Here is a 21,355-nt window from a genome sequence, read left to right on the forward strand (position 1 = left end):
TTATTTGTTCCCGTGCAATATGTTTAATGCCTAAGCTGATTGCATGGAGCTCGAGCTGTTTTTACACATGAACAGAGGATAACCTCAGGAAAGTCAGATCGGAACATTGTCCAAAGTTGCCCTTTCTCACATTTAATGATGGATCCAACAATGTGTGACATTTGCATGCAAATGTGCACCTCCATTGGGTAATGCCTGGAAAAGTTAAGGGCATGCATGTATCTCAAGTTACTAGTTGACATATTAGAAATAATCTACGCACCACCTCCAAGCTCCTCATTCTGCCCCCCTTTCTGTCAGGCTGTAAAAGGAGAGATGGCACCAGAATACACAGATGACCAGGATGAAGGTAAGCAAATGTGTACCATGACAAAAAAAATCACATTAATGTTGTTTTGTTTTTTCCCCTCTGCTTATCTTGACTGGTGGTGCAATATGATTATAAGCTTCTGGCTGAAATGGACCTGTGTGCCACTGTAAATGCCTGAGTGTGTTTTTAAGGATGAAAATACTGTATGGAAAATATGAACGCACATCTTCATTTAGATGATGAAATTCCAGCTCCGATTATGCTTTAAAGGCGGATCTTCTTCACAGTTTTAAGTATTTAGGCTGTGATTTGTAGCTGTCCGTCTCTCTCATACATACTGAAGGACAACAGACAAACTTAAAAATAAAAAGAACTGACAGTGTTTAAAATTAAACATAAATGTCTCTTAATAGAAGACCAGCTTGTTTTTAAAAATTTTAAATTTTAAAAGCTAAGCTGCAACAGCCAACAAGGCGACGTCCAGCAGTAGCAACAATCCCAGCATAGTTTCTCTAGAAATTGTATAATCTAGTTAGCATTAATGGTTACACTTTTCTCAGTCTTACATTGACCACCCTGCTCATATATTGACAGAGGTCCAAGATGGCTGGCGGTTCCGACCACCTCCAAGAGGAGTCACGAGCAGTGAGGAGTACACCCTTTGTAAAAGGTAATACAAATTGTGTGGTTATTTGTAAGAAGTGAGGAATATCTGTAAATTTGTATATCTTTTGATGTGTTACTGGGGTTATAAAAGCAAATACATGTAACAAATTGTAAGGAAGAATTTATGATTGGTAGGACATAAATGGGAAGAAAAAGTACTGACTATTAGTTACTAAATAGTGGAAACGAGGTGGGATTATATAAGATTATATAAACTTATATATATGCTTCTTCCTACTCCTTTTTGAGCGTCAGTTGTAAGTTATTTATAATTATTACTGTTTTGTTCTACTTTTGTTTTGCTTTCTTTTTTCTCTTTAGTGTTATACTATTTTAACATGTTCAAAATAAAGATACAGTACAAATACAAATGTATCTCACACTAAATGTTGCAAGGAAAAATATGCCATGACTTACGCTTATGTTTATGCAACTAACGGGCATTTGATGTCATCACACTGAGACTTCAGAATTTGTGATTGTAGTTAGTTCTGTGAATTTTCATTTTTGAACTCTTTACACCAAAGGGGTCTCCTTTACAAACAATATATTTTAGATTTTTGTGGTTGATAATGGTTTGTATAAAATTAACCAAAATTGTACATTGAAGTACAGGAGGGGTGGGATGAGATGGGATGTGCATTTTTGAGTCTGCACAACTTAAAAGGTAGAGGAGATGGGCACATGAAATTTTTAACTACATTGTGTCACAGTCAATGTACCAACTATTTTTAAATGTTATACTTTTAAACAACCAGCATCACAAAACACGACGAGAAAGCACAATATAAATTGGGAACAAGAACCGTTGAGTATTCTGAAACATTTTATGAAGTAAAACAGTTGCTTGAACTAACATGGACCCACCTGAGCATACTTTTTATTTCCCTTTAGGTACTTGGAGCAGGGCCTGTGTCGGTATGGGGCCCAGTGTACATCAGCTCATTCGCAGGAGGAGCTTATGGAGTGGCAGAAGCGCTATGCTTCACGCCTCATCCGCCTCAAACAACAGCAGGAGAGTAAACACTTCACCGAAAACTACATGGAGACCTTAATAGAGAAGTGGATGAACTCCCTTTCTCCAGAGAAAGTGGTAAGTGACATTGTAGTTCATGCAAACTCAAAAGTGGCACAGTGAGATAAAAGTGAAAACACTGTGCGAACATGAATGTGTTCACTGCTATTTGAAACCATTCTAACATGTGTTCTGATTAAAAGCCTCTGCAATTTCTATATATATCTACTATATAAATCTCTCAAATTTACTACACATTTCCAGCATAGGTCCTTATTTACATATGCATCCACACAAAAGCTTTGAATATCCTAATGGAGGGTTGTTTTTTTTTGTTTGTTTGTTTGTTTGTTTGTTTGTTTTTTGTTTGTTTTTGCCCCCATTGGGTATAAACACAGCTATTAACAGATATGTGACCCTCTAGTTCACTTCTTAAGTCTTTTTTATTACGGAAAACACTCAAATACCTCCACTACATTTAAGATATTTTAGAAGAACAATGCATCAAAGATTATGTTTTCTTTAGGAGTGTCAGTGTTGAGCACATACTCACAAGCCTTTAATATTATTTGGCACTCTGTATCTAGCTCTTAATTAATGTGTGCTTACGGTCAGGGATACCTAACTTTTGCTTTCATTAATATTTGATGCGTAAATTAACTTGGCTTGCAAAAATATTGGCTAACCGTTGACCTGTAAATGGTTTATGAATAAATAAGCTGTGATGGTATGTAACTAACCATGGTATTTTATTTCTTCTAGCTAAGTGACTGTTTAGAAGGAGTGAATGTAGAGACCACCTCTAGCCTCTCTGTCACCGTCACCACCAAAAAATCCTCCCACTCCTGGGTCTTCTCCTTGTTGTGCAAGGTAGGATGAAGCATTGAGTGTTTGATCATTTGTCATTGTGGAGGAGGAACATGAGGGCCGTATGTGGTGATGTGTTAAGCACAATGTTAAGTTACATTTTGTTTATTTATCAACATTAATTCATTTTCAGCTGAATGTGACAGTTCTTCCACCATTTGATGTCATTAACAGTTGCACTGGTTACTCTCTGCTCTTTTTTTCACTCTGTGTGTTTAAAAGGACAAAATAATCACATTGTGTTGTTACAATTATCCCAAAACCCATAGTCTGTGCTCCTTGGATACTTGGTATATTAACCATCTGTTAATTTTGTGAAGGTCCTGATTATCTTCCCATTGCTCTGTACAGCCGCCTAGAAAGCTGTACCGGATTGCTCTCCTCTATGATGCCCACCGACCACACTTCTTCATCACAGGCGTGTCAGCTGGAGAGCGGCTCCAAGGTGTTCCCAAAGGCTGCCAAGAGTGGACTCCAGGGGAGGAGACAGCAGGTGGGTCATAAATTTTTCTGCATGTTATGGTCAAACATGAGATATCAGGGGATTTTTATTTTCAAATGTATTTTTCCAGCTTCATAAGGTTTCTGATTCCATTTTGTCTGTAGTGTGACACGTAAATTATATGTGTCACACTTGCATGTTTCATATAATCAAAAAATGTTAATGTTAGACAAGGATAACCCAAGTAAATACAAAATGCTGATTTTTTTTTTTTTCTCTTTTCTTTTTAAATGATGATTTTAATTATTTTAAATGATGGTTTCAATTATTAAGGTAAAAATGGCCAACCAAACTCACCTGGTCCTGTGTGGAAAAGTTCCAAGGCGAAAATCACTGTTGACCAACCCCCCCCCCCCCCCCCCCCGCTCCCTCCTCTCACCAAACCACCAATATAATTTCCTCAGTTGCCTCTTCCCCCTCCTTCTACCATCTATGACTTTCCAACAGTCTCGAGTCATGTCGACTGAATCCAGGGAAAAGGGCAAAAAAAACGATGTTGTGGGGTTTTTTTTGTTTTTTTTGTTTTTTTCCCCTGTTGTTGTTTTTAAAAAATATATTTTCCTCATTGACGTGTTTCAAAAATGCTGCTTTTAATTTTCGTGAACGATGCAGTCTCATGAATCGCCAAGTGACACCACTGACCAGCCATTCAGTGGCATGCAGACTTTTGACATCACATTTTTGGATTGTCTTGGATAAATCCAATCTTGGCTATTAGGTGAGAAGGAGAAGGTAGTGCAGGGGGATCCCTTAGTGGTTTTATGGTGATTGGACTATCTGTCTTGAAGACTATAATTTATGCGTCTGCAGAACAGTGTCTCCAGTGGTGTGCAGCTACAGATACCGTGGTGTGCAGCTCAACAGTAAGTTGGACTGGAAGAGCTACATGGAGGCAATGTACAGTAATCAGGGACAAAGATGGCTTTATTCCCTAAAGATGCTAAGGGCATTCAACATCTGCCAGCCCTTCCTGCGCAGTGTCTACTCTACAGTGGTGGCCAGTGCTCTGTTTTTTTGATGCGGTCTGCTGGGGAGCACAGTTGACAAACTTATAAAGAAGGGTGACTCTATGGTTGGGTGTAAACTTTAGGCAGTCCAGCAGGTGGTGGAGAGAAAAAGACTTTTGAAGTTGGAATCAGTTAAGATCAAGCCTGCACACTTACTCCATGCCCTGGAGGTTATCAATAGTAGAACCTTCAAAAACTGACTGCACCTAAGTGCAAGTCTGAGCACCTCAGGAGGTCCTTTATACCAGCTGCTATGAAGCAGTTTGATGCATAATGATGATATGATTTTTATCCACGTTTGCATATTTGCACATTACTTATTGGCTGTTTTATTTATTTGTATAATGTCAACTTATAGGAATTATTACTATTGTTTTGCTGTTTGTGATTTGTGGTCTTATGGCTGTGTTGAAGCTGCCATGGCAATGTAATTTCTTGTAAAGGATTAATGAAGGATCTTTGAGTGGGCCAGAATTCCTCCAGTGTGATGTAAAAGACTCATTTGCAGTTACCGCAAGAGCTTGATTGCCAACAACCAGTTATTAGCTTTAGATCCCAATTACTTTTCCACATAGTCATTAATTGCATTTTTTTTTTTTGGATGCAATACAAAATTTGTTTAGTCTGAAACCTCTGACAAATATGCAAAAATAGAAGGATAAGGAAGGGGGCAAATACTACCACTGTACATACATTAGTCAATGCCTTGTGTGACAGAGCTACCACAAGATTTTCATATTATATAAACTTATTAGTCCTTTTATAGGTATTGACAAGCTTAAAATATGGAGAAGTCCAAAAAGTTTCATTTAGATTTTCTAATATTTCAAAACTTCTAAATTAACAAGCAAAAATCATTTCATTTATCTTTGTTTATTTTTATTGACTTCTAAACTTGAATATGCCAAACTGTCTGTTCTTTTAATTATTGTGGTTTAGTAACAGTACAAATGGACAAATAGTGCAGTTCTTAATCAGAAGAGTACATGTACAAGAAATTGTAAACAAAGTTCCCAGCATTGCTAAGGGGGAAAATTCCATTAGCTGACTAGCCAGGTTGCACCCCTAGGTCTGTATGGCTCTGATGAGTTGTTTTTTGTGTTTGTTTGTTTGTTGTTGTTGTTGTTGTTGTTGTTGTTGTTTTTTTCATAGACCAGAGGCTTGCTAGCTGACAACCTCGGGTAAAATTGTGTGTATTGTGTGGGGGATATCTCTGACAGTGAAGATTCAAATATTCAAATTATTCTAAAAGTCTGGTTGTTCTTGTTAGCGTGATCACTTTGCTGTGTTTGTGTACTCCTTGGATTCTCAGTCTGCCTCCTTAGGCAACTTTTACCATGCCGTTCTACTTATGTAGTTGTTGTGGGGGCTTTGACCTCCAAAAATATCTATATTTTAAAACATTGGTAGAGACTGTATATCAGTGGTGCATAAATATGTATTCCTCGTGTTAAATGTATATATTAAATTTATGTGGTTAGCTCTTTCTTTTTACAGCACAGTGGAGTGCTAGTTCAAATGTACTTAAACGTTTGCTCTTCTCACAGTGGCAGCAGACAATGGCCTGGACCACTGTGTCTACAAGGTCGCAGTGGGTTTCAGCACAGAGATCTTTGGTACCTTCCGGCAGACCATTGTTTTTGACTTTGGTTCAGAACCTGTGCTAATGCAGCGGATCATGGTGGATGCTGCCTCTATTGAAGGTATGCTTTAAAATGAGCATCAATGCATAGAAAAGTCTGTTGCCTCTTATTAGTGTGTATATCTGAGAAAGTTTTACTTCAGATAGTTTTGTGTTTAAAGATGATACTTGGATAAAAATTTCCAGATTTTTTTTTTTTTTTTAAAAGTCGCAAAAAAGTAGCAATTAATGCTTTGACCCATTTTGCTGTTCTTTGTTCTCTAGACTTGGAGCACCTGTTGGCAGCCAGACAGCAACTCTTGATGACTGCGAAACGCTGGGACTCATCCTGTAAAACCATTGTTGAATTCAGTCCCAATGAGACGATGGCTGAACTGGAGCGCAGCCTCCTTTCCCGCTATCAGATACCTCTATCAGCTGACCAGCTCTTCACCCAGTCAGTCCTTGACAAGACTCTGACCAAAGACAACTACCAGGCCCGACTGCACGATCTGCTCTACATAGAAGAGATTGCACAGTACAAAGAAGTTAGCAAGTGAGTACATACATATTGAAGGTTTCTTAATTCTGCTGTACAGTGCAAATAAAAAACATTTATATGAAATTTGAACATAAAACTTTGATTGGAAAGTTTATTTTACACATGAATAAAATCAAATGCGACACAGTATCTAAAAGTACAGAACAGTAAGTTCTATACCATATTATGCACTAATGTTCTCATATATATTACACATGCACTGCCTAAATGTACAAAATATATTAAAAAGAAATGTATATACCAATATAGATTCTTTTTTCTAAATTCTGGGCACTATCAAGTCTTTTGCTATTAAATGGCAAACCACCACAAGGTGTCAGACTTAACCTTTACTATATGCTTGCTCTATGCATGTGTGAGAGGGAGGGTGTGTTTCTCACAGACAGCTTTACTAAAAGTGCTAGTGCCGTTTAATAACGGCTTTGAGGTAGCTGAAAAGAAACTGGTTTACCCTTTGTTTGCCAGCTGAAATAAGCACACTGCTGGTAAGTTGAAACGCAGTGTAAACCCTCATTCAGTGAAACAAGTACAGTAGACCATCCATAGCACACAGGGCATAATAGCCATTTAAAACACTGAGTTTCAAGACTGTGTCGTTTGAATAGTGGGTCCCTTTCCGTTGTTATGGCTCATATTCAAAGGGCTTTTAATCTCCAGTATTTTCAAACTCCATATGAATAATCTCTTTGAAGTAATCTGTTTTTTTTGCCAGGTTCACATGCTTGGGTCATTCAGTTTTATCTGGAGAAATTTCTTCAGTTTTGAGAGAGGCACATTCCTTGTACCTGGGAGGCAAAAGACATCAGCTGATTATCTAGAAATAAAAATTGAGCAAATAGAACCAGTGCAGAGTTTTTGTCCTGTTTGATTATCCAGCAAAATCACTAATGTAAAATCATAAAAATAACCTTCTAAGACTCCGTTTGGTTGTGTAACATCACTGGTTTGCTAATACACTATGTGTCAGTCATCTGTCACAAGTTCATCACATAATATTAGTTCTTGTTTCATCATGTCAGAGTCACTCATAAACAATCCAGAACTGAACTTTTTTTCTTTTCTTTTTCTTTTTCCCAAAAGACCTTAAATTTCAATAAACATGTGCATGGATACATTTTGTGCCAATGGTTTTTTTTCTTTCAAGAACCCTCTTGAATGTTTTTTGGTGATGTATTTAGTTGGCCTTGTACTCTGATGTTTAGATGGTTTTAAACATCACATAATTATGTGAATATATTGCAAAATTGTATATTCATAAAACAAAACGGGCGAAACAAAACAGTTCCAGTTTTGTTTTCTGTAAATGTTAAATTCACCACAGCATTCATTATGACAATGATATATTTGATTAATATGTTTTTCAGTATAATGGCTTTTGTCATTTTTGGGGGTTTATTTTGTTTTTGCTTTTTAAATGGACTATTCAGGATAAAAGTGTGCAACCCATGTCTATGTTTGTCCCACAGGTTTAACATCAAGGTGAACCTGCAGCTCGTCACTAGCTTTATGCTGACTGGCATTTCTGTTGGAGCAAAGTATGCTCAGAATGGACAGCTTTTTGCACGTTTCAAACTCAACGAAACACTTTCTGAGGTAAGTTGTCTAACTCTAATTTCAGCTACCATACTGCTTTCCACCTTGTTTTTTTGCCGTTTCACTCCGAGTACTACTTAGTGGCACTATATACCAAGAACATCTGTAAGCTAGCTATCTTGAACAGTGATTTCTGTTTTGAACACCAGGACACACTGGCTGGGCGGCTAGTGATGACCAAGGTAAATTCAGTTCTGCTGCTACCTTTGGGCCGTGAAGCGATCAACAGCCAGCCGCCTCCTGGAGTTAAAGAGCGTGTTTATGAGGCTGTGATTGAGGAGAAGACTAAGGATTACATCTTCCTAAGGATCTGCAAGCACTGCTGTGAGGAACTCGGGCTGCAGCCTGACAGAGAACTACAGGTATGGTGAACCACACTTCATGTGCTTAGACATGTGGCATCACCTACATTAAATAAGGTTTGGTGAGGGCTGGTAAATGCTCTCTTATAAAGCATACTTTTTTCCGACATGCAGCCTGAGAACATCATTCTTGTCATGTGGATTTTCTAACCTTGAAAATTTGAATGAAAAATTCACTGCTTAATTATAGTTTTTCGCAAATGATTGCAGAGGAAAAATGTGTCTGTGTTGTGCATCCATGTCAACACTGATGGAATTGTTTTGGAAATTTATTTTTGCAATAATGCTATCTTCACCAGCCTCAGCTTGTTATTTTGCTTGTTCCCCCAAGCCTGAATGTCTTCAGGGGAAACAAGACACTGTGTTAATGGTTATCAAAACAACTCCTCATTCTATCACTGTGGGAGCATAATCTTCTTTTCTTCTGCATATGCTTCTCCTGCCTTCTTATGTGCTACAATTCCATTACCCTGTCTCCTCTGTGGGTTCTTATTCCACACAGCCTTTGGGCTCTTGAATGTCTCTGACTTTCTGTACTCTTGTACTCATTGTTTATTTCATGCTTGAGCTTTCATGTTTTTTTTTTGTTTTTTTGTTTTGTAAATGGTTTTAGATGTTTTTATTTGACTAATAAAAAGTGGATATATAGTGCAGCGCAAGCATGTCTTTTCAGACTGTTAATTAGACTTGCTCAGTCATAAGTGTTGCAGGTGGCTTTCTTCCAAGGTTTAGCAATTTTTGAGAGGATTAAGAGAATGGGATGCAGCGAATTTTAGTTAAATCTTAGTTTTGAATGGACAAGAATATCCAGCTCCATAGCAACTGCACAGCTTGTGGGCTTGATTTGTTGGTTTAGATGGTCATTTTATCTGAGCACTTGTGTATATTAATATTTAAAATGTTCTCACAGATGCAGACTTTGCAATGTGATGCAATTCATTGCTTGCATAAAATAAATTATTTTAGTAAAAAAAAGTAAATTCACATCATGAAAGAGAATCATGAGCACAAGCTTTAAACCAAAAGATGCACACAAATACCTTAATGAACGAATTGAATGGAATTATCTTTATTTTTGTTTTAAAATTTTGTATGATTTCTTGGCATGGATGGATATAGACAATTGTGTTGATAAACAAGCTCTCTGTGTTGTGTCTGCCAGGTGGAGCTCCAGTTCCAGCTGAACAGACTGCCACTCTGTGAGATGCATTATGCCCTGGATCGCATCAAAGATAATACTATCCTTTTCCCCGATGTTAGCCTTGTCCCTACTATCCCCTGGAGTCCCAACAGGTGTGTACTCCACCATGTACACAATGTCACACACATAAGAACACACTTGATGCATTCATTTTTATGATAATGCATTGATTGTTAGGGCACTAAAATTAAATCAGTGGGAACTCAGAGACACAAAAGTTACATATAAATAATAAATAATTGGGATCAAAGGAAATTTTACTTTGTACACATGGCAGGCTGCTTTATGTTGCTTTTATACTGAGGATATGACTGGCAGATATTTGATATAGTAAAGGCTGCATCTACTTGTTGTTTAAAAGTGAGGGAAGATATTTGCATGCAGCTTTTGCTTTCAGATGCAACTAATCCTAAACACATTTATTATAACTCTTTTAATATGTCCACATCCTTATAGTTTGACAGATACTCTCACAGAGGGGTCACCACACCAAATCAAAAGTTAAATGAAGACTTCTCCTACTTTTAGCAATTTGGAAATGCTCACAGCTGCCTAAGCTTTAAATTTCTCTGGTGACAGGTGAGGGAAGTGAGACAGTAATCTTTATTGACAAGAGCAAAAGTCAAATATAATCCCTGTGGTTGTCATAGCTGCTGCTTTATCTGAGCTCCATAATAGGATTCGTGTGGATTTTTGTTTTAATTGGAATTTGGATAAACGTGGGTTTTTGATTAAAGAAGGAGCAAGAGGTGAATTTGGCTTTAGTTTAAAAGCATACTTTCTTTATGGTAGGTATTTGTGTTTTAAACATTTGCCTAAACTGTGGAATTACCGGGATTTTTGCATTGATTACTCAAACGTATGGCCTGACGTTTATGTGAGTCCCGTTATAGACTGTCACAATCTGGCTTAACTAATAATTAACAGTAATTTAGAAGTCTCTGTACTAATGAGTTCATTAAGCACTACTTGCAGCCAGGCATTTAAGTTAACGAGCTCCTATTAGACGTTGATGTGGCAGCTCTTTCCTTATTTAAGGAAGTCATCGTATGAATTTTGGTGAAGTCTACTATATTCAAAAAGATTTATTGGTGTGAGCCATGCCTTCAAGAAAAACAACTTTCAAAGAAACTTCACAGGATGCTATAGCATGATCAAACTGTTCAATCAAGATGAAACTATAACAGTTTATTTCTGAGTAGTTATTAAAAACATCTAATGGAGGTGCTAGAGGAGGTTCTGCAAGTCGGATAGTTTAAGGCTTCACTCAGTCAGTTACTTACAGGGATTACTTGGTGTATTCATTTTAGATTTTGATACATACAACTGTGTATTATTAGTTTAGACAAATTGGTTTTTTGGTTTTTTTTTTTTTTATTTTTAATTTCATAGAAACTTAGACATTTTATACATAATCTGTTCAGAAATTCATTCAAGTAAAGTGGTTCTGATTCTTATCTTTTAACTCAAAGTGTCGATAAACCCATAATAGTGTATTAGTGGTGCATTTAAACCTGATTTTTTTTTTTTTTTTTTTTGTTGTTTTTTGTTTGTCTGTTTTTTGGTTTTTTTGTGCATCTTACCCTAACCTCTTGCTAACTTTAGTTAGTTTTGGTAAGAGTTTATAGGACTAAATCCAGACTTTGGTGTGTAGTAAAGGTTGGGTGATATCTAAAATTTTTCCAACCAACAATCATCAGTCGAATAAATGACGATAGGCAATAAGTTTACGGATGTGAAGCAAAAAGAGCCGTCAGGAGCTAAAATTAAACCTTAGACTAAAACGTTAGGACAGGCTTTTCCCCGCAGCACGCCGTGTAATAAATACTCAAAGAAAACGCTACAACTTATGTCTAAAAATGTATAGTGTCATGCATCGGTTAAAACATTCGACTCCAGGTACACGACGCCCAGCTGGAAACACTTCACACAAGTCGAGCTGCCCGAGATTCACAGAATTTACAGAAAATGTTACATTTTTGTGATTTATATCGTTATCGGGACGATAGATGTCTTATATCGGGATATGAGATTTTGGTCATATCGCACAGCCCTAGGAAAGGGCCACCCCTAGAACTAATCCCACAAAGTTGGAAGCATGAAATTATCCAAAATGTCTTCGTATTCTTGAAGCATAAGGACTTTCTTTTACTGGAACTATTGGGGTTAAGCCCGATTCCTGATAACAACTCCACACCATAAACCGCCCTCCACCAGATTTTACACTTGGCAAAGTGCGATCAGACAAGTACTGTTCTTCTGGCAACCGCCAAACCCAGACCCGTTTACTAGATTACCAGATGTTGAGTGTGATTCTTCACTCCAGAAAATGTCTTCACTTCTCTAGAGTCCAATGGCGCTGTGTTTTATACCACCACATCAAAACTTTGCTTTGTGCTTGATTATTTTAGGGTCACTGCTCATCAGCCATTCCATGAAGCTCTCTGCACAGTTGAGCTTAAGAACCAAATCAAAGAATTTCAGTGAAAGAGCCTTGACTTGGTCTTAAAATTTCTTTCCATTACAAATTGCTTACCTTTAATAAGTCAGATGTTTTGATTTATAATAAATGGTCTGCTTTGACTGTCAGCAATTGGCATGTCCTAATTATTTATATCAAGGTAAGGTATGAAGGAAACAAAACAAAATGCTTGTATAGAAAGTCTTGTTGGGATTCAAGAGTTGAAGCTGTTTGTAACTCGTAGAATATTCCTTAATGTTATGCATCCCTTTTTGTTACGCACACACACTTGTGCAAATGCTGAGATTGCTCTCATTCCCCCAATTACAGCATCTCTCAGCTGGAGTTCAATCAATTGACTCTGGGGGATTCACAGCTTTAGACGATGCAGTCACCATAATGATGATAGTGATGCATGGAGACATGCACGCATGCTACATTTACAGTAATTCACAAGTATCAAATCAGATGTGAATCATTTTCTCCTACCTTTCTGTCTTGTTTAGCACACAAATTACAACTGCTTAGTTGTGAATATTTACTGGTCATCCTAAAACTACATGGAATTTGAAAAGTTATGTTTGTTGCACATTTATAGAAATGCATTCAGACACGTTCCGTACCATGTTTCCTCTGGAGAGCTAGTTTCATGCAGTTGTGAAACTTGCATGATATATGACTTAATTTGAGCTGGCCATCAGACACATTAGCATGTCTTAGTTTGTCTAATACTGTAAATGTCTCATGAGTCGACTTCATAACACAACACAAATTGATCAAAAAGAGAAATGTGCAGGGTGTTTAGTTTTTCCTTTTTAAAGTTGTAACTGTCCTCCTGAGACCCAGCCTATTCATTATGTCCTCTGTAGTGGACAAAAACAGTTAAGCTGAAAGATACTACTTTTTTTTTTTTTCCCCTCCATTCTCAGTACGATATGGGCAAACATTGGGTCACCTGCACATAACAACTATATGAGGTTTTATGATATCCCATTCTTAATCCATAGATATTAGCATGGAATTTATCTCCATTTGCAGCAATAACAGCTTCGAGTCTTTTGAGTTGGCTCTCAAAATTTTGGAATTTGTCTGTGTGAATTATTGACCATTCATCTAGAAACCCCTTTGTGAAGTCAGACACTAATGCTTGACAAGAAGCCTGGGCTCACAATTTTGTTCCTAGTTTACCCTAACAGTGTTTGGTAGGGTTGAGTTCTGCACTTTTTGCAATCAGTCAAGTTCTTTCACACCAGACTGGTCTAACCGTGCCTTATGGACCTTAATTTGTGCACTAGGGCACAGTCGTGCTGAAACGGAAAAGACCCTTCAATAAAATGAATCATTATCAATTCCCTTCACTGGAACTGATGGGCCCAGCCCTGCCCCCCCCCCCCCCCCAAAAAAAAAACCAAAAAAAAAAACCCCACATAGAATTATCCCCTCTCTGCCAAACGTTATAGTTTGGTGAAGGTGATGTGGAGATAACAGTCCCAGACTTGTCTGGCAGACTGCTAGCTGAAGTTGCGATGGAGTGCTTTACACTTTTTGGTGCTTGGTATTGTTCTTGGTGATGTAAGACTTGAATGCAGCTGCTTGTCCATGAAAATATCATGAAGGTTCTGGTATCCAGTTACAATACCACACTCAAAATTCATTGTGCTCTTTGGAATGACCCATACTTTCCCAAATGTTTGTAAAGGCAGGCTATATGGCTTGGTGTTTCATTTTTTTTTTTTTTTTTTACACAACTGTAGCAGTGGGACTGAAAACATTTAAATCCACATTTCTTACCCCCTTTCTCATCTGCCCCTCATCTTCCATAACCCCCCCCCCCCCCTTACGAGTCACTCATATTTATATAGTTATTTCCATAACAACAAGATTGTTACATTCTATATGTCATCTTTTTATATTATTTTTAGTGGGACATAGACAAAATAATTACACGGGCATACTGCCTTTTTATATTCAAAAGTAATCTTTGTTTATAGTGCAGTATTTTACTTGAATGCTCGAGTTTGAAATGTTTTATAATAACAGTTGATTTGGTCATCAAAAAATGCCTCCATCCTCTTTCCGCCCTCAGGCAGTGGGATGAGCAGTTGGATCCTCGTCTGAATGCCAAACAGAAAGAGGCCATCCTGGCCATCACCACACCCATCTCTATCCCTTTGCCCCCCATTCTTATCATTGGGCCCTATGGTACCGGCAAGACCTTCACCCTGGCACAGGCTGTAAAGCACATCCTCCGCCAAGACCACAGCAGGTTTGTGATCATTTTATCTTCTTTTCTGTTTGTGGTTTGTGATCATTTGATCTTCTTCTCTGTTTGTTTGCATGTTAATTTTTTTAAGATACATTGAATCATTTTTAACAGATAGGATTCCGCCCACCCCAGATCCCTGATATACTATCAGCTTCTTTTGTATTTGTTAATGAATGTTTATGAAGTTCTAAATGTAATGTTTACAATGATAGATGGAGCACTTTTTTTGTTTCAAACTGTAGTTGTGAAGTGCCAAGTAGATAGTCGCTAGTTTTCAATAACATTTGACTTACATTAACTAAATGATTCATAACTAATAACATAAAGTATTACATTGGTTGCCATACCAGCAGTAACCGCCTGATGATTGAGTAGTAAACTGTAAAAAGCCCAAGTACTGCATTTTACATATAAAGTCAAGTTTTGTAATACTTAAAGCTAAGATAAGGAGGCTATAATTTGAATAACACAGCAGGACTGTATTTTTACTCCACTTTCACTGTGAAATTATAGAAGTACTATCACATCTGTCAGTAAAATTAACCTAAGATGAATGGTGCATAATTAAAGGCACAGCTAAATGAATATACAAATATCTTTTTTGTATTCAGTACAGCAGAGCAATTTATAAAAGCAGGCACTGGTGTAATTTACAAAATTGCAAACTAAATGATGTTTTAACAATGAAATATGAGAACTTTTTTTCCCTACATCTTACGTTTAATCTTTGTTTTACATTTGTCATTGAGTAAGTTTCCTCTGCTTCATCACTGGATAAAAGACAAACTTGATAAACATTAGTGAAATATTACAAATAAATGGTTTCAATCACCATCATAGAAATATAATCAGCAGCCTTGATCTCACAAGCAATCGTTTTTGCAGATTACTGATACTCCCTGCTATGTATCATAAAGTGTCAATGGGGTATTTATAGGGAAATTTAAAAGGGAAATGTGGATGTGAATCAAGTTAATATCACTTATAAATGCAGTAGGGGAGCTCAGTCAAAAGAAATGACAGATGTATCCTGGGGCTGGGCTGTGCAGTGGCCTCCGTTTTCGTTTCAGTGGCAGTCACTGCCTTGGGTTTGACCTTTTTAAAGTTGAGAAATCACAGTGCTATAAAGTGTCAAACTGTGGTGTGTGTCTGTGCGTGTGTTGGAGCCTGTGTTGTGCTGTGTAGTTGTCTATGGTTTGTATTGTCTAGGCCATATCACTTGAAGGCAAACTCTGCTGGTCATTTGGATGAATTTGTGTCAATGTGTGGTTGATGCACATGGTTAGTCTGATTGCAACACATTTTCAGGGCCAGAATGGAAGTGCGTGCCAACTATAATGTGATCAATCAAGCTATGTCACTTCAGTGGCCCACACAGTGTTGTATAACAACAAAACAGTGTATGATTTTCTTCCATTGCCATTTTTCATCATTAGTAAGCTCCCTCACTGTGTAGATACCCACAGGAAACTTTGCAATTTCCCGTGTTAGAAGCAAACCGATGTAGCACAAGCACATAAATGGTTCCCTGGTCTTTATAAAAAATGAATGTAATATCTCGGACAGTGTCCCCTAACAAAAGTTACCATTTTGGTTTTTAATAAGGAAGACCAGGATGTGTATGTGTAATGTAAGAGAGAAAACAGCCTTGGAAAATGTGTAGCAATGTAATATTCATTCCTCAATTCACTCTGAATACATTTAATATTCTGTGGTTAAGATGAATTATAGATATTTTAAAAGCCATGACAAGGGGAGGTGAGCCCATGGATTGGTGCTTCTGGCTCACCATACTTTTAAAATTGTTAACAAGACCGTATATAGACCCTGGTCAGGTGTGCTCAAGATGTGAATTACTGTATAAAACCCCTGTGATTTGTGTATATAGACTGTTTTACGGACCCCCTCTAACCACTGCTAAGATGGTACATTCCTCCCATCCTTTGTTTGTGTTTGCGCTGGTTCACCGTGATAGCGCTGGTGGATCTGGGCTGTTGTACTGAACATGTGTCGTGCGATTACTGTATTTAATATTGGAAGCTTTCTCTGTACATCTTTAGCTGTGATGCTACATGAATGTTTAAAAGTGTAATTATGAACAGGAGTTGTTACTGCTGTCAGCTCTGGGTTTGCTGTCCCGGATACTAATATCAGTTTACTTTTTAAGGTTTCTACTGAAAACCGGCATGGTATAGAGATTAAATAAATCCCTTTTCTTTATTCCTTATATTTCTGTATTTGTATAGCATTAGTGAATGCAGTTTAATCATGAAATATTATAGATAAGGTATAGAATAATGTTATACTATGTTTTTGGGAAAGCCAAGTGCTATTAATCAAAATGAACTTATAGGATTCACAACCACTGTTTTGTTATTAAAAAAAACAAAAACAAACATGCAACTTCATTATAAACTTTTTATTAAAAAACTTGTGAAGTGAAACCATTTCTTAAGGTAGTTTATGTGCCACTGTACCCTGGTGATAATTTATTCTTGCTGTTGGTTTTGGCAGATACGATACAGTGTTTCAGCAACTGCGTATGATGATTCATGCCTACAGTTGTTTGTCTTTTGTCTCTACAGGGTCCTGATCTGCACCCACTCCAACAGTGCGGCTGACCTTTACATTAAGGACTACCTTCATCCTTATTTTGAAGCAGGCAATCAGCATGCCAGACCTCTCAGGTAAAGAAACTCGCCTACGGAACAAGAGATGGCTGAGGGGCAAAACAAGCTTCTCGTTTTGTTTCGTAGCATGTAGTATGTACAGTAGATAAAATGTGCTGTAGTGCCCCGGGGGGAGCATTATATATTGGATTTTAAAGTGTTTAAGTCTCTTTGCAATTTTATGTTGTAAAATAATACCACATAAGCTAGTGTTTGTAGATGCTGAGAAAAACCTGTCAGGTTCAGGTGTTCATCTTCTTGGTAAATAAATAAAAACAGTTTTAGTAATGTATTACACATCTCTGTAGTTTACATACTTTGGGTTGGGTGTTTTTTTACAGAAGTGATAATTGTTTCTAAAATGTCTGATATTTCTACCTTTTGCTCAGATTTTGCCCTATATGTCAGCAAAGACCATTCTAGCTGGATAGCATCAATAAAAACTCAACTAGACATTAACTAGATGAATGTTATTGGGCACATAGTCAGAGTTATACATCCATGTACGTGGGTTGTTTTGTTTTTTCTGCCCTGCAGTGGTAACAAGCAGACATTTGTTGACTTGTTGAACATTCCGGCTTTTCGAACTACTCCTTAAGACAGCAGATATACACTCGAAGATACTGACAGCTTCCTTATACTGCATCATTGACTTCTAATCACATTTCAGCAGTGCCAGAAGTCACCAAAGACAGGGAAGCAATGTGTTCCTTGACCAGGCTGGGGTTAGGCTGTGTGTTTGTGTTTTCACACACAAGCCTGGAGACCATATGGGCAATCAAATGACTTGTTTCACATGAGCAGTCGGTCTGATTTCTAGAGCTTCCAGTGTAATTCCTCCATAATCATTGGAGCCTCCTCCTCTCGGGTCCACTTGTCTGCTTTGAGTGAACTCAGTCAATACAGAAGTTATTTGAATATTTAGGGGCAGAGTTGAAAGTGCACCACTGCAGAAAGTATGTCCAAAGGGTCTGCTCTTGGCAGCCTTCTGTGTGGATAAGATTGCGCTCAGTCTGAGGTACACATCAAATATCATGTGCAGTCATGCATTTTTACAAGCATTTCCAGTCTATCGGCTTTTAAGTGAGACAAAACATATAAAATTAAATGAAAATTAACAGTGTTTCATTCACACTGAGACTGGCGTATTTGCTTTTTGTGGTTGTAACTCTTGATCTTTCTGCTTTCTTTGCTCACTCCAGGGTATACTTCAGGAACCGCTGGGTGAAGACGGTCCACCCAGTGGTCCAGCAGTACTGTCTCATCTCCAGCACACAGATCACTTTCCAGATGCCCACAAGGGAGGACATCCTCAGGCACCGCGTGGTGGTGGTCACCCTCAGCACCTCCCAGTACCTCTGCCAGCTTGACTTGGAGCCTGGTAAGTCGTATGAAAACAAACAAACAAAAAAAAACATTAAGTCGCGCTGACCTATTGGTTGAGGCAGGCAGCCATTGTTCTCAGCAGCTTTTTTTTGGCATACCAGTATTTGCACTTGGATTAAACTTGTCAGCCAGAGTAGCTGACACATTATATATCAGGCATACATGCTGAATGAATGCTGAAGTGTGGTTTGTGTGTGAGATGGGGCTTAATTTAACTCAGGATTGTTCTTGTTTTTTGCATTGCTGATTAAATAATTGAGGCTGAGAAACAGTAGAAAAACGACAACAACAAAAAATTGCTCGAATTCCCAGAATGGTTAAACCATAATTTCAGCAATTTAATAAATGAGTTTTCTAGTATGTTCTAACGTGAGCATGTGTGTGCACACATTTTTAAAGGCTTGTAAATGTATGCAAACAGAACACAGTCACTCTCATTTCCTGTTCTTTGGTCATCCCCACTGACTCTGACAACCATTGCTGGCAGGGGCCCACCATTTATAGAGGGTTGGAACTCATTTAAGTTATGTAAAAGACATGGAAAACAAACCAATTTGTCAGTGCAGGCTAATAACCGACACTAATGTGTCAGCGGAGGGGGCTTTGTCGGTTGCTTGGAAACACCATCTGCCTGTTTCTAATGTACTTTACATCATTAGCCCTCCTCCCCACGTTTCATCTGTCCTGTTCTCCTGTTGGTTGATGGTGATGAAAATCTCCAGGAAACGAGACACTTGGGAGCCAGCAAGTCTTCTAAGTAGCGATAACAAATCTCGCACCCAAAACACAGGTCCCCCAAAAGATGATGTTTGGGCTTTTATGTTTGGCTTGATGACTTTGCTCTTTTTTTTCCATGGTCTAGGTATGGAATCTGGCATGTAGACACTGTGCATTTATTGTTTAGCATGCCTTTATATATCTTAATAAATTCTTGTTATTATGATATGCAAAAATCCCATTCCCAGCAAAAACAGACATTCTTTGCTTCTACTAATTTGTGCAGCCCTCACAGCATGTTTTTGCCTGGATGCATTACTTTTCTCTACTGTGCAAAGTTCTATATACAGTTAGGCCCATAACTAACTGAAGTTGGATTTGTATTTCTTTTTCTTGCAACTTTCCTTCTGTGATTTAAAATCCACCACCCAAGTGGATTGTAAATCAAACCACTGATGTGCTTGAAGGGCAGACATTTAACAAAAGTATTGCATTAACCATTCAGCAATTACAACTATTATTTATACGCATTCCTCAAGTTTCAGATGCAAAAAAACGATGGACAATCTAGCATAATTTTAAATATAGGGGGTATTTTAGTAATTGGTTGCAAAAGCCTTTGCAGTCAATGACTGACTGAAGTTCATGGATGTCAGGAAATGCTGTTTCCCCTTCCTTGAGATCACACCATGCCACAACACATTCAAGTAGATGATCAGAAACTGTCCTTCTGATGGGAGAGTTCCACACAGCTTTCAGAGCTTCGTTACAAAGCTTGTGTTGTAGGTTTGGTTACGCACTCCAAGACCCTTTCACACTTGCACACTTTTCAAATCACTTTTACAGTGTGAAAAGAGCCAAAAAAAAAAAGACTAAAAGGGAGAATGTGCGAGACTGGGCGTGTGAGTAGAAAAAATTGTCATTTATTATTGAAGAGTAATCTCTCTACCAAATAATTTCTGCAGTTCTGTGCCTCTGATCTCTTTCACCTCTCCTTATTACCCTACTCTCCTCCTTTCCCTTACTACTGTTTTGTGCAAATTCAAAAACTTCAATTATTAGCCCAGAGACGGATGGCGGCAACAAATGAATTTGTGAATAATTTCTCTGAGGCATTTCCAAAGTGCAGTGGTAAGCACCATATAAATTCATTTGTGCATCTGACCATCTGATGCTCATAAAGACTCTTTTCTTCCCTCTCACACCGCAACTAATCTCTACTTTTCTGCCTGAGCAAATGTTCTCATTTTTGAGTATTATAAGTCAATTGACATGCTTTTAACACATAACTTTATATTTATTATTCTAATATGTTTGCTCTTTGCATAGCAAAATATTGAGTGTATAATAAGGAAATTATTCATCTTAAGGCCTTTTTGTCCCTTTTTTGGTTTTATAACGGGACAAACAGCCAATGTTTTTTGTCTTATACATGCTTTTAATTTCACATGTTATGGTATCAGCATGCATTGATAATTAAATTTCCCTCCACTGCTTAATAAACTCTAAGTGCATGTACAGATGATGTTGTAGGACTCGCACGGTCAGTTTATAGCAAATAAGCGGAAAATTTCAAGGAAAAATGAAAATTTAACAACACTTTCTAAAGTTGTTTTCACTAACATTTCTTTGCTCTCTGCATAGTGAAACACTGAAACTTTGCTATGATGCATCCAAATTCATATTTTAAATTGAGATGTAATTATTGAAAAGCCAAGCCAGAGACTATTTATGTGTGTTGTTTAACGCACAGTTACATGTAGTTATTTAGAATATTTGTGACCTCTGCAACAATTATTTTTCCCTTATTAACTGAAAATAAGGGAAACATTACAAGATATAGACTTTATAATTCCGATGGGCCATTTCTCAGTTATACTTTGTATAAACCTACTTATTCATATTCTGTGTGCAGTGCATGGACTGTTGTATCAAAATGTTTACAATTTTATCAGGATCACTGCAGGGAACAGTGCCAGCCTATGCTTCAGTGAAGTGCATACAGCGTTAAAGGCGATAACACTGGTTTCAGGCTTTGTAGTTAGGGGGGGGAAAAGCCTGCAAAAAATATTTTGCAGGCTTTTTGCATTTTCAAAGGCTGATACTAAGGATTGAATGTTGCTTCAAATTAAACTGCTCCACCTCTTTTC

General features: G+C 37.7%; 1 protein-coding gene across 1 annotated transcript in view; it reads left to right on the forward strand.

The window, feature by feature from the left end:
• The window catches only part of helz (helicase with zinc finger), a 47,909-nt gene that overhangs the window by 6,800 nt on the left and 19,754 nt on the right, over positions 1-21,355 (forward strand). Inside the window, exons 6-18 of the mRNA XM_040034276.1 lie at positions 301-349; positions 905-980; positions 1,871-2,069; positions 2,754-2,861; positions 3,210-3,351; positions 5,915-6,070; positions 6,274-6,544; positions 8,017-8,143; positions 8,293-8,505; positions 9,668-9,798; positions 14,254-14,433; positions 17,019-17,120; positions 18,305-18,483. Of these exons, the coding sequence (XP_039890210.1) occupies positions 301-349; positions 905-980; positions 1,871-2,069; positions 2,754-2,861; positions 3,210-3,351; positions 5,915-6,070; positions 6,274-6,544; positions 8,017-8,143; positions 8,293-8,505; positions 9,668-9,798; positions 14,254-14,433; positions 17,019-17,120; positions 18,305-18,483 (1,933 nt within the window). The remainder of the gene's footprint in view (positions 1-300; positions 350-904; positions 981-1,870; positions 2,070-2,753; positions 2,862-3,209; positions 3,352-5,914; positions 6,071-6,273; positions 6,545-8,016; positions 8,144-8,292; positions 8,506-9,667; positions 9,799-14,253; positions 14,434-17,018; positions 17,121-18,304; positions 18,484-21,355) is intronic.

The sequence above is a fragment of the Simochromis diagramma genome, unplaced genomic scaffold (assembly GCF_900408965.1).
Source record: "Simochromis diagramma unplaced genomic scaffold, fSimDia1.1 OVJJ01000747.1, whole genome shotgun sequence".
NCBI classification, from domain to species: Eukaryota; Metazoa; Chordata; class Actinopteri; order Cichliformes; family Cichlidae; genus Simochromis; species Simochromis diagramma.